The sequence below is a fragment of the Apteryx rowi genome, unplaced genomic scaffold, assembly GCF_003343035.1.
Source record: "Apteryx rowi isolate R43461 unplaced genomic scaffold, aptRow1 scaffold_643, whole genome shotgun sequence".
In the NCBI taxonomy this organism is placed as follows: domain Eukaryota; kingdom Metazoa; phylum Chordata; class Aves; order Apterygiformes; family Apterygidae; genus Apteryx; species Apteryx rowi.
In genome coordinates, this window is record NW_020450920.1 from 43103 (window position 1) to 56838 (window position 13736).

Genomic DNA, 13736 nt, shown 5'->3' on the forward strand with positions numbered 1-13736 from the left:
CTGGGGGCAGGTGTGGGGTGAGGTGTAGGGGTCTGAGGTGTGGGCTGTGGGGCAGGGTCTGGCCCTGGGGGCAGGTGTGGGGTAAAGCAGGGCAGGGATCTGGGCTGAAGCGTGGATGTCGAGGGGTGAGATCAAGCCGCCCCTGGAGAAGGCGAAGGTTTGAGTGCCGAGCTGGGGGGCTGTAGGTGACTCAGGCTGGGCCCCGTGTGTGTGKGGGTCAGTGAAGAGGCAAGGCTGGGTTCTTGGGGAGTCTGGGGCAAGGGGCAGGGAGCAGGGCATGAAGGGAGCTGGGGACCAGAGGTGTGGGGAGAAGGGAGACCGGAGGTGAGGGGAGATGGGAGCCTGGAGTCAGAGCAGGCCTGGGGGGCATWGGGGGCGGCAGTGGGAGGGGGTCAGCTGTGAGGCCGGGGCTGAGCAGGGGATGCTGCGGGGTGACCGGTGGAGGGGACGGGGACAGGGACAGTGGGGCAGTTCGGCTCTGCTGTGGGGTGGGGGAGGCTCTAACACAGGAGCAGAGCAAAGGATGTCAGGTATGAGGAAACATGGGAGCAGAAAAGGAGGTGAAAGAAACACAAACAAAGGGGAAGAAATCTTTCAGTTCTTTTCGCCTCTTTGGGGTGCAAGTTAGTTACAGAAACGAGCAGTCACAGCCTGGTGATGTGACTTGAGCATGCCAAGGAGGCGGGGGGGGGACGGGTGTCAGGCTATAAAAGGCAGCACCGTGCAGAGCTCTGTATCCAGGGCTGCTCTGCAGCTGTGAATGTCAGTCCCCACAGTGGTAGGGCCTGTTAAATGTCTGTTGTCTGTGCATATAAGGACCCATATTACTCATGGCATGTCCGTGACAACATGGATGGTGATGCTACAAAGGACAGATTTACCAGGAAAAGCAATCTCATTCAGTAAAAAGGCATGCCAGGTCAGTGCCTGTTGCTTCCATTCAGAACATGAATTTGTTCTTCTGAAATATTTTTCACAAAGGAGCTTTGGATATATCAGGGGTGAAAAAATTTTGCTTTTTTTAAAAGAGCATGATAAAAGGCCATGTTTTAAGGTTACTTCGATTATTGGCGTGCTAGAACCCTTCCTCCTGGAGGCCCAGTCCTACAAGCTGCCAAGGGAGGTATCACATTGACTAATACAACTTTGGGGTGAGAGAAAAAAATGTTATTCCCCTTGGTGTTTTGAATGTTATTCCTTCATGGTGTAAGTTTAGGTATGCAGCATGCCAGGATGTAAAGCTATAGCAGAGACTACCTAAACTCTTGTTTGAAACTACTAAGGAATTGCCTTTGTTTTGATGCAGGGAGAATATGTTTTAGCATGTTTATTTCGTGCTAAGGTAATTTAGTATTTTCTATAGGGAAGTAATCCATRTTCTGTCCTCAGAGGAACTTATTTGGCTATTTTTCAATAGGAACCTTGTTAAATTGCTAAAAAATTCAAAATTTCTTCAGAGTAACATCAGAATATTGTACTTAATTGAAACAAACCTTTATATCCAGAAGAGCAAGACAAGATAGTTCATGCAGAGACCTCTTCCCATCCAGGATTAAAACAAAGGGTCATTTTAACTGTCCAGAGCCACTGGCTTTCCATTTGCTTCTGAAGTCTCTGGAGGATGAGGGCTAGAGTATATTTAAGAGGAAGGGGGGTAGGATCTGGATCTGAGTTTTGTGTATTTAACACTTACTGGGCTGCAGGGGAAGGGGCTTTTCTTTTCCCAGTTTCTATTCCATCTCTTCCTGGATCTGTGCAGAAAATAGTGTAAAATGCAGTGTCACAGACTCCACTTTTCTATATAGAAAGAATGAAAGGGCAGTAAAAGGAGAGTGACTTCCATGCATGACTGTTGAAGGAAGGAAGAAGCCAGGCGTAAAAGTAAAAACATAAATTATGCTTGTAGGCACGTGGGAGATTTCAAAACTTGCTGTTGGTCCTCTCTTAGCTCATACTGGTTCTTATCTCCCACTTGAATGCTGAAACCAATGCTCTTGTCCTCCTCGGTCTTCTGACTTTACACATGGGGTCATATTAATAGACCTTAAAGCACTTAGTTATGTAAAGCCTAGTCATCTTCTTGATATATGCAATTAAAAAGTATTTACAAGTGGGAAGATCTTTTGCATAGTGTCTGAGGAAGTAGCTTTAAGTCATATGCTTGCGGAGTGCAGCATTTGTGGCAGAGTAGAACCAGGTCTTCTGGTTCTGAGTCTTTTCTTTAGCCACAAGAATTTCCTTCCACCAGGCATTTCTGCAATGTTTGTAAACCCACAGTAGTTGAACAGCTTTCTTGATTGCATATGAGCTTTTTCTGTTAACTCTTTAGGCTCAGGCCATCTGTTAGCATTGAAGATGTTCGGTGTATGTGTTTTCTAAGACTATTGTCTTGGCAGCACTCTAATGTGTTGGAAATAATACGGTCACAGTAATATTGGAAATTGCATAAGATGAATAGGCTTGGAAGTACATAAGTGGAAAGTTTGGGAGTGATATGTCCCCTGTACATAAAGGTTAAAACTTGACATTTGCTCTGTGCAAAAATGAATGAAATAAGAAATGTGTTTCAGCTAACAATAGGAAAAATTATCTTTCTCATTACAGACCAGATAATAGTTTAGTATTTCTTTTATTCATATTATAATCACACTCTGTAACCTCGTCTGGGAAGTTGCAGTGATACATCTACTGGCATTTCCATGGCAAATTAAAGAAGGAGTTGTCATGTACTTTGCAAAAGAATGTGGGCAGGCAGTGTATCATTTTCAGTTCCTTTACATATAAGGTAATCTCTAACTCTCTCTCAAAGGAAAGTGCTACAGCACTTGCAATTTAGTCTTAGGTTTGGATGATATTCATTTACATTTTCCTATCTTTGAATGGGCAGAATTTCAAAATCTAAATAACAGTCTGACTAGCAAAAGAGTTGATGTTCATTCTACTCATTAATATCTAATTTCACTTGCAACTGTATTTTTTTCAGTATGTATAAAGCAGTAGTATAAAGCAGTTCTTTGTTAGTAAGCATTCCAGTTCATAAAAATGTACAAGCTTGAAAAAATTTAATATAAAAACAATGTAAACCCCCAAGTTATTTAAAKTATTTTTTTTAGATACATGTGAGTTGTTGGCCAGATTTCTTTAAGAAAAGGGGATTATGTAGCTAGCCTGTCCGTGTTCCCATTCCTTTCTCATCACCTATCAGAATTTTGGAAACTGCTGACCACTTTCAACCAAATTTGAAAGAAAGGAGAAAAGTCTCAAAGATAATTAAGTTCCTGCGAGTCTGAAAACTGGTCCTGGGAGGAGGAGAGAGACCCAAATGAAAGCCTCTGAGCAGATGTATGTGTTCTCTTTGCCCAGAGCACATGTGTGAACTGTCCAGCCAACTGATGTGTTTAGCTCCAGAGCAGCCACAGCATGTTATATCTGTTATTTGGAGGATGTGTCATAAGATACATGGGGGAAGTTGGGGTTATTGTGGCGGGAAGGGGACACAAAGTACAAATCCATAGCAAATTAGACTTTGTAAGTTCTGTTGCATGCAGAAGGGAGTTGGAGTTTAATTCTTTGAAAAATGCAGTAAAGTATCAGCCAGAAGGCTGTTCTTTAAAGGCTTTTATAAAGCACGTTATTCAAACTACTTCTTGTAAAGCTTTGAATAAGTTGTTTTCCCTTCTGATGGCCAAAATGCTTTACAAATTGCAGGATGTATGGATATATGTACATTAATGAAATCATGGTTATACATTTGGCATCTGTAGAAAACTTGTGCATTAAAGAACAGGTTGGGGTGAAAGAAACACTATTAAATCCTGGATCTTTGTTTTGTTTTATTGACAAGACAGTACCTACCAAAATAGAAAGTACTGTAGCATCATCCWAGCGCAAAGGTTTATTATTCCTCTATAAGTGGGAAGTATTGTGGCACGTGTTTTTTCCAGTCACAGAAAGATGCTGCTATTACTGTTCAGGTTGACAGGAAGAGTAGAGCAGTATGTTGACTGCAGCTTATTACTTTGTAGGTATTGTTGCTTGCGTGCTTCATTAGGAGGATGGACTGCTTCTTACTGAGCTACCAACATCACCTCCTGCAGCTATTTTTCTTGAAGGGGTTTCATCTGTGCACTGCTCCAACCTGACAGTGTTTCACAGATAATAATTGACAAGAACACAGTATGTGGTAATACATGTCAAGGCCTTTCAAATGTATTTAAAATGCGTAGGATCCTAGTAGTTAATGAGTTCTCAACACTGTATCAGTCACTGTAGTGACACGGACTCAGACTGAGTGGCATACCACTCATGAGCCAGTAGATGCTGCCAAAGGGATGGTTTATGCTGACACTGTAAGACATTTACTTGTGAAGCTGTAATTCTTGGGTAACTAAGACTCGGGAGGTACAAACAGACATGACCCAGAATTTACGTTCCTGATGCACATCCTGCTCTTGTGTTTCCAAAAGCTGTGTATGAGGCTTGAAGAACAGAGTACAGATTTGATCATCACCTCTGGATGTGAAATGCACTCCTGTGCAAAGGATTTCTTCAAGCTTTCCTTGTTTTTCAGCTCATTGGGTTTTGTAATAAATGGGCAGGCTCTTTTCTGGGTCCCCTCTGCCCAGATGTTGACTGTGAATAAAACATCTCTTCTGTAACATTAGTACATAGAAGCATCTGTTGTGTAGCTTTAACTTCTGTAGTGGTAATGCTGCACTGAGTTGCTAAGCTGTAGTCTTTCCTCATGTTATACTTAATTATAATTAATGTCTAGAAATGGTCCTGATCACTCTCTTAACACATAACTGGAAAATTAACTCCTGCTGTCTTGTTCCTCTTAAAGCTGAAAGATGAGGCTGGGACTCAGATCATTCCATTACTTTAAAACTTGTGATTGGCCAAATCATCAAAACCTTAGGGTATCTAGTTCAAATCGATTTCTAATCTAAAAAATGAAAGTGTTTAGGTTAATAAGAAATCAGTAATACAAAGATAACTGACTCTCAAGTGAATACAAACTACTACTAGGGGTGGGTAGAGGAGGTGACAAAAAAGGGATAGAAGACTTAATAAACTTCTTTTCCTTGTCAGGTTTTCTTCTAGGTGTCTTGCTCATTATCTCTCCCCAACTTAGTTTTTCCTGAATAACAGTCTTAACTTGAGAAGAACTCCAGATAACTTCAGTGTATTTGCCTGTCCAAGAACTACAAGATCAAAACTTAAATTTCTGTTCCTGAAGTTGCTTCTTTTGTATTTTAGTGCTTTTGGAATAAAATTGGTCACTTACGTATGTGGGGTATATGCAAGAAAGACGTGTGTATGAACAGATGTTTGTGCCACTTCTCTGTGATTCAAAATTCATCTTGTCAGAAAAGGAGAAGGAAAAGTAATTGTTTTGTGCTCTGAATTGATGTTGAATAGTTTGTTATGGAATTAGTGAGAGAAGTCTGGTTCTGCCTGACAGCTAGTGTGTTTAGCCTGCTGTCTGATAGTGATTTAAACCTGACCACTGTGTGCTGTAAGCTTTATCCTGCAGGTTTAGCGCTGGCATCTCAGTTCTGTGTTGCTTGTTTGACACTGCAGATAGGATATCACAGGAGTGTTTGAAAGCTTTTTACATTCGCATACAGTACCATTTTCAGCTTGGTATCAAAGGACATTTCAAAGTTACAGGCCTACTCTAAATGCAGCAATTTTTAGCTATTTTGATTAGAGATACCTGAAACTATTAAGCTGGTATACCCCAGGTGTGGATAGCTATATATTTATGTCCTTATGGATGTAACAGTATAGTTTACTCACAGAAATACCTTTATGCTAATATAACTGCATTGACACTAAAAAATGTTCCGTTTTAGTGACACCCATTTCAAACTAGGGTAGGTAGCATAAGAAATCAGTGTGTTCCCAGGCCTTTGTTTCGCAGATAGGCAGGGAGTGTGCTGTAATTGTATTTATTGGAGAAGAACCTCTTACAGAGTTTAAGACAAATTATTCAATAGCACATGAAATCCTAACCACCTTAGAAATGGACTCCTCATGAGCCCGGTACTATCTTGTAAGTCCTATTGCGGAAGAAGTGTACGTCTGCTGAGTTGATCTCTTGCTTCCTATAGCTTCTGGGATGTCTTAATTTCTTAAAGGAAAGAAGCCCTCCTGTGGCTTTTGGAGTTCACACATTTAACTAACACAAACTCACTCCTCCTGTCCAGCAGCGTGATGTAACTATCTGTTGTCAAGGGTATTTGTAATTGGATGAGATTGTTTTAAAGCTGARTTAGAAATTTATGTGGGATAGTGTTGTTATTATTAGAATCACTTTAGTACTGGTATGTATTACATATTTTGAAATTTGAGTTTGCACACTGGGCTAGTACTTCTTGAGCCTTTGTATCAGTGTCAAGGTTATAACATTCCCTCTGTAAATAGAAATTGGAAAGATCCAAATGAGGGCTAACCTACAGGCTGATAACCCCCTTCTCTTTGCATTACTATTGGGATAATCTTTTTCCACCTACATCAGTCCTGCGCCAATCTGTTCATACTATTATTTTTGATTATTACTGTTAACAGATAACGCATACAAGTACGCACATGCAGATTTTTTAGAGATGGGTGGGGAGGAAAATGTTACTGGTTTTGTTTTCATAAACAGATTTAAGTAAATTACTTGAACAAGAGCCTATCGATACAAAAAGAAGCTTACTACTGGTGTCAACTTTTTATGATAGTTACTAAACACCGAAATTATGGATAGAAAGACTAATCCATAAAATGACAATTTAACAGAGATAAGTTATTCTGTGTTTGGGCAATTTTGCTGTTTTTTTTCCTCTTTTTTTTTTTTATTGCTAAGGTAGACAAGTTTGGTGAGAATGAAGACTTTTATCCTAAAATGTGGGAAAATAACTTGCACACTTCTGGTTTACTTCCTCTAATTATGTTATGAGGAGCACCTCTAGCTTTGGTATCATGCACATCTGAGATTTTAAGTTCTATAGAATGCCTATTTAAGTCTCATTGAAAAAAGATACAGTCCTGAAAAGGTCATAATTTGAAGCAAGTATAGGACGTGTAAAATAAGAATGTTTCATAAAAATAAGTCGGCCAGCAATAATAGCCTCTTGCTAACTGTTGAATTCAGGAAATAATTGGTCTCTCTTAATCAGGTTAGAGGTGGCTCTTCATAAGAAATTATCTTTCTGCCTATCATTGAGGGATCTTTCCCAAAGGTATGGGAAACAGGAGAGAAAATGTAATGGGAACAGATAAATTCAGGATATAGCCTGGCATTCCTGGCAGGAAACAGACAGGGATTTATCTTATGCTGGGATTTGGCAGGCCTAACTGGTGGGGAACCTGAAAGGCAGAGAGAGCCTGTATCTACTGCAGTCAAGGAAACAAAGCTATTGGAAGGCCTCAAAGAAAATATAGTGGAAAGGACAGTTTACATAAGTTTTCTGAGCAGTTTTAGAGAGATTTCCAGGAAGGAGAATGCATTAGTCATGATGCACCATATTTCAGAAATAACTGGTAGGGCAGAATAATGTGAAGAAGACTTTTCTGTATCAGACCAGTAATTTGCTGCAGTTAAGATTTAAAAAACAAAACAAAAAGATCAAAGCCTTTCTGCTTTGGAGAGAAGTAAGGTTATTTCTCTCCCTTGCCAAAAGCATTCTATGTAAAAGTTGGAAATGTAGGCAAAAACTGACATACTTTTTATTAAAATATTTTTTCAGAATGGCCAGTAATAGTTTGAAAATGGTACTTAGTAGTACTTCACATCTGTCCTTCATGATGCTTTCTATTTCTACTGAATGTTTTCAGTGAAGTTATTTAAAAAAAAAGCAGTTTTTGCATGATACTGTAGGACAGCATGCCATCTATGTATTTTTATAAATTCCAGACCAAACAGTAATAAGTATGTATAAAACCACAGCATTCATTTTTCAAGGTTTTTGTCTAGAAACATGAGTTTGTTTTGTATCAGTGTTGTAACATGAGGTCTTTTTCCACCTCCTGCTTATGCTCAGATAAACACAGATATAACGTGCCATTTCATTTACAAATCAACAACTATGTTTTTAAAACAAATCAGCTATTTTTCTGTTTTGGAGAAAAAAATACAGTTAAGTTATACAGGTGGATGTACTACACAAATATTGAGTGTATTTGCCATATTCAAAAGTAAATTATTTATACTTGCACTGATTTTCTACATGTTAATCAAATTATATCTATTCCATCTATTCTTAAAGAAGCAAAGAATATTAAGTTGCAGTAGAAAAGATGTATCAGTTTTCCTCCAAAATCCAGACTGGGGTAGGGAAGGGAAAATGCTTTTTTGTAGCTTCTGAATTTCCAAAATTACCATGTCTAGGCTTTAAGCTGTAGAAGTACTGTAAAGAATTTTTTTTTTAAACCCTGCTTTTTTGTTGTCTTAATCTCACACTGTTGGTTTACGTTATGGAAAAAAGAACTGCAACTCTCCCTCCCCTTCCCATATTAGTGTATGTAACTGAAAATGTTCCATCAGGGTCAAGTCTTGCAAACTAAAAGGACGCTAGATTGAGATTACCTCGCTGAGAGTTTGCAGTCAGATCTCATTTCCTTGGTTGGTCTAACCCACCAACTTTGTTACATTGCCAATTACAGTGTGTCATGAAGTGCCTAGCGCAAAAAGCTATCGAAAAGTCAGTCTTCAGGCTGCTGTGGGAGAATTGCTGAAGGGTTGTAAAAGGGTGCTAGTCTTTTAGTTAAGAGTATATTCTTTAACTGGATGGTAATGATATTAGTTACTACACAAAAATATACTTTCAAAACCTGCAGCTGATTATGATGGAGAGTAAAATTAGATATTTTAGGGTGTCTGTGTGTGATTATATTATACTGCTATAGTATACTATTTTTCTTCTTGTGTTATTTCATTCAGTTTTGGATTTCAATGATCCCTTCAGTACTGAAGTTAAGCCAAGAATCCTACTCATGGGATTGAGAAGAAGTGGGAAGTCTTCCATTCAGAAAGTTGTCTTTCACAAAATGTCACCAAATGAGACCCTCTTCTTGGAGAGCACAAACAAGATCTGCAGAGAGGATGTTTCCAACAGCTCCTTTGTCAACTTTCAGATATGGGATTTTCCTGGGCAAATTGACTTCTTTGACCCTACATTTGACTATGAGATGATTTTCAGAGGCACTGGAGCACTGATATTTGTTATTGATTCTCAGGTAAAAAAAGGAGGAAAAAAAAAAAAAAGGCGGAGGGCTTTTAAGCTACTTTTTCTTTTCTTCCTTCAGCAATAGGGAAATGGAGTGGAAAGCATAAAGAGATTTTCTAAAGCAAATAAATGACTTAACTTATGGTTACAAACACATTTAAAGAAAGTCATTAAAACTGGAAAAACTGTTTGGTTATTTTTAATGTCTCTCTTCAGGATGTTCAAAAACAGTTAACTAGTTTGCTTTAACATCTCAAGCTTTTTGCTCGGACTTCCAAGTGCTGACAGCATGAGATCAGTGCACGTGCTGGATGTAGGCTCAGGCTTCTACTTACAATATCAGAAAACAAAAACAAAAACTTAAGCTGTTGTTGAACTGTAGCATTATCTAAAACTAAGTATCATAATTTTTTTTTAACATTCCTACAGTTGTAGCTTTTATTTTTCCTTCATTAGGATGATTATATGGAAGCATTAGCTCGGCTGCATCTTACTGTGACCAGAGCCTATAAAGTGAATCCAGACATCAACTTTGAAATCTTTATCCATAAAGTGGATGGCTTATCTGATGACCACAAGATTGAAACACAAAGAGATATTCACCAGAGAGCAAATGATGACCTTGCAGATGCTGGATTGGAGAAAATTCACCTCAGGTGAGAGAAGTTGCTGTGCAAAGAATCTTAAGTCAAAGATGAGAGCAGCTTATCTGACAAGTTATACTTTTCTGTTCTGTTGAAGTAGCAGGCAACAAGAATTTGATGTATAAAGGAAAAGGTTAGTCACAGGCATTGCATTTGACCTGAGCCCAACACAGGATTGTTTTTCTGGGTGCTGTCTTGGAGAGAAAGATGGGAAGTACTTACAAACAGAYGACGAATAAGCCTGAGTCTTACCAGTTTTTGCTGCAGCTGCTGTCTTGAAGTAAAATAGTTTGGAAAATGGCAGCCCCCAGTAGACTGTATTTGCCAATCATATCCCCTTTGCCTTCTTTGAAAGCCATCCTCTGTCTCATAATCCCCTCCCAACCACTAGTCCTTACTGCTGCAGCCTGCTCAGAGCTGCTTGGGAAGACAGATGCTGTGTCTCTCTGCTATGTCTGTGGAAAAGGAGATTACTGTAGCCAATAATAAAAAATAATGCATTACTGCAGACTAGGAACTAGGAGACATCAAGTTTTCATGTCATTCTTAGGATTTAAAGCCAAGTACAAATATATTAATAGAGACACCTGTTTCATGAACATGCCAACTCTTAGAGCTTTTAACACCTTGACTGCATCATTGTGTTAAATGAATCCACAGCTTTCAAAATGTAAATTGCAACATATAGATTCAGTAATATTGCTCTCTTGCAGTATGAAAAATACTTTCCTAAGAATACCAAGATGAGAATTACATCATAAAATTCTACATGAAGTGCTAGGTTGCAGTGTCTAGGATTTTGCCTATAGACATGTACTGTCATGCCAAATATAATCATGACAGTATACAGTTTCCTGTATGAAGTCCTGTGTTTCAATTATAACATGTATCTTTTGATCACAAGGCGTAATTGCATGATTTTAGGCACTTGGTGTTTTGACGATATTTCATTTCACTCATATGCAAAGTACATCATGTTCACAGTATGTGGCTAAAAAGAAAATATGGTGACATTTTTTTCCAGCTTTTATCTGACAAGCATATATGATCATTCTATATTTGAAGCCTTTAGCAAAGTCGTACAGAAACTGATTCCACAGCTTCCGACACTGGAAAATCTACTTAACATCTTTATTTCAGTGAGTACTTGTTTACATACTTTGTGTTTATATCCAGCTGTGTACAACACTCATGTTCAGATATCTGTTGAGAACCTTCTGAGAGATTGTGAGCAATGTGAGCTTCCAGAGAAATTAGCAAAAATTTGTTGAAATGTAGTGACATGACACTCGGCCCCACCTTCCTGTCTATTAAACAGTCTTGCTGTGCTACTGAGATATTCACAGTAACCTACTGAATGAAAACAACACATAAAATGGATTAGCAGTCATTACTTCTCTACTCATACATTAACTTGAATGTTGCAAAGCTGTGCATTTGTTTGTTTTTTAAGTAGTACTTAGAATCTGTGTAAATAAATTCTTAAAGGAACATTGTCTAGTCTGACCTCCTATGTAGAACAGTCTATAACACCTCCTAGAATTATTTCTACTTTTTATTGAAGCTTACCTCTCTTAAGAAAATCTTCACTTGTCTTAAAATTTCCAGAGATAAGAGTCCATTTCAAGTTTACTAGTTATGCCCAAGGCCAGCTGGGAAGCTTTGTGTATCTAGTTACTTGTTACCACTGAAGGGGTGATTGCTTGTTCCACTGTTCCTGTCTGTGTGGTCCCCTCCCCTCCTTGTACTGGTTCTGGCACTCACCTATTGCCTCATGGAATCACTCTGATACACACTAATGCGGCAAAAGATTGTCCAGTTCTTCTGACTGTTTAGTTAAAAGCAGCTCATGGAGGAGTCCAGAATGCTCTTGTTTTGGCACAAGATAAGATGGGCGAACATGTGGCCGTGAGCAAAGGTTACAGAGTGGGTAGGCTGGGAAAAGGGGAAACTCCCCCTTTTGGTGGTAGTTAGGTCACTGTGAGTTGTGAAACTGTACTGTTCTTCCCAGTATTATAATTTTGCACCTTGCATATAGCACAAATTTGTCAAGCTTCAATTTCCAAATAAGGTATTCTCTTGTCCCTTTTGTGATTTTGACGTATTGGGATTATTTAATATTGTTCAACAGCCTGGTAAGATAAAATTAGACTTCACAGTCTTTTAGTACTGGGTGKGAAATTGGAGAGAGAAGAGAGAGAAAGAAGTTGGATGTGTTGCTGAAAGGAAAGGCCGGGTTTACAAGAAGATCTTTCTTCAAAAGCCTGTTCTCTTAATAGTAAAGCAATACATGATGCTGGTTCATAATAAACAGTTTGTTGCAGTAAACTAATTCTACTAGAGTTGCTGGACTACTTGCCAGTTATCATCCAGTCTTGAGCTCCACATAGGGTAGAAAGGTAATGAAAGGGTGATGATTATCCAGTTCTGGAGCAATTAGATATTATGCTGAATATGCTACTCAATCTTAGAGCTGTTTTCTTCTAGATGGTTGCTTTCCTGGTACCAGTCATCCCAGTCACTCAGATTGTGACTCTGCTCTCTATATGGCGTCTGCTTGTTGCTTGAAACTAGTGGAGAGACTGTACTGAACCACCAAATAAATCAATCATAGGCTCTTTCCTGAATGACTGGGGGCAGTTTTTTGTGTGTTTTGGACACCCAGGAGGCAGCTTCAATAATACCTAGAATATCACATGTAATTGGTAAGGAAGAACAACTCTCCCAAATGAATGGGAACTTCGAAAAAGTGTTCTTGAGAGATGTTCCCCAGTAGGGGAAAGAGTCTCAAACTTTTTTTTTTTTTTTTTTTAAGTCCAAATAGAGTATAATATGGTTCGTTAATGATGTGCAGCTATGTCTTGCTCTTGCTGTGATTCTGTGTCCTCAGTTTGCTTGCCTTCTGTTGTGGAAGAGCACTGTAGGTAGGAGACTTGGAATGAATTTTTGTGCAACCATAGGAAGAGAAAACATTATTCTCCAGGGCAGAATTGAATAGTGGGGGCCTCTTCACTTTAACAACTCAGTGAGAACAAATCAGGTTGGGAATCCTGACATGGATTTTGGTCATGCCTTACCTCAGGAAGCCGTGTGTTGGATATCAGAGTGTGGGTTTGGTGTTCTGGTTTAGTTTTTGCAATTGAGCAATATTACTGAGGATATGCTTTAATTTATGCCATGAAAACTTTCCAACACAAATAGCTGGTGATTATGAAAATAGATCTGTGGTCACTTTAAGTTCATATTAGGTTTTTGCATAACTTTTTATAGTGCCACAGTGTGTGAGCTTCTGCATTCTTTACTCCAGCTGCCTGTAAAGCATAAAATAACACTGTTGGTTTGGCATTCAAAAACCATGTAAATCTTCACTAACACTGTATAAGCTTCATGTAGAAGGATATCTGCTTTTTAACTACCATGGCCATACTGAGTAATCAAGTTATGTGGCATGAGAATGTAGATTTTCCTTTTTTCTTTTAGGGCTTTTTTGTTGTTGTTTAGAAAAATGTGCATTAAAAACAATCAATGAATTATCATGGAGAAAGTAAAATTAGGTATTTTTTGTTAATTATTTAAATTTCATAATCTGTAAATCCAAATGCAGTGTTTAATACTCACTAAATCTTCTGTTTGCCACAAGGCCTGTTTAAATTTTGCTTTTGACACTGTCTCCCATAACATCCTCATAGACAAGCTCAGGAAGTGTGGGCTAGATGAGTGGACAGTGAGGTGGATTGAGAACTGGCTGAATGGCAGAGCTCCGAGGGTTGTGATCAGTGGCACAGAGTCTAGTTGGAGGCCTGTAGCTAGCGGTGTCCCCCAGGGGTCAGTACTGGGTCCAGTCTTGTTCAACTTCTCCATCAATGACCTGGAT

General features: G+C 38.9%; 1 protein-coding gene across 1 annotated transcript in view; it reads left to right on the forward strand.

Moving 5' to 3' along the window:
- Nucleotides 1–817: 817 nt before the first annotated feature.
- The window catches only part of RRAGD (Ras related GTP binding D), a 24859-nt gene continuing 11940 nt past the window's right edge, over nt 818–13736 (forward strand). The window contains exons 1-4 of the mRNA XM_026084508.1: nt 818–919; nt 8933–9228; nt 9675–9874; nt 10887–11001. Coding sequence (XP_025940293.1) covers nt 913–919; nt 8933–9228; nt 9675–9874; nt 10887–11001 — 618 coding nt within the window. The 5' untranslated portion in view covers nt 818–912. The remainder of the gene's footprint in view (nt 920–8932; nt 9229–9674; nt 9875–10886; nt 11002–13736) is intronic.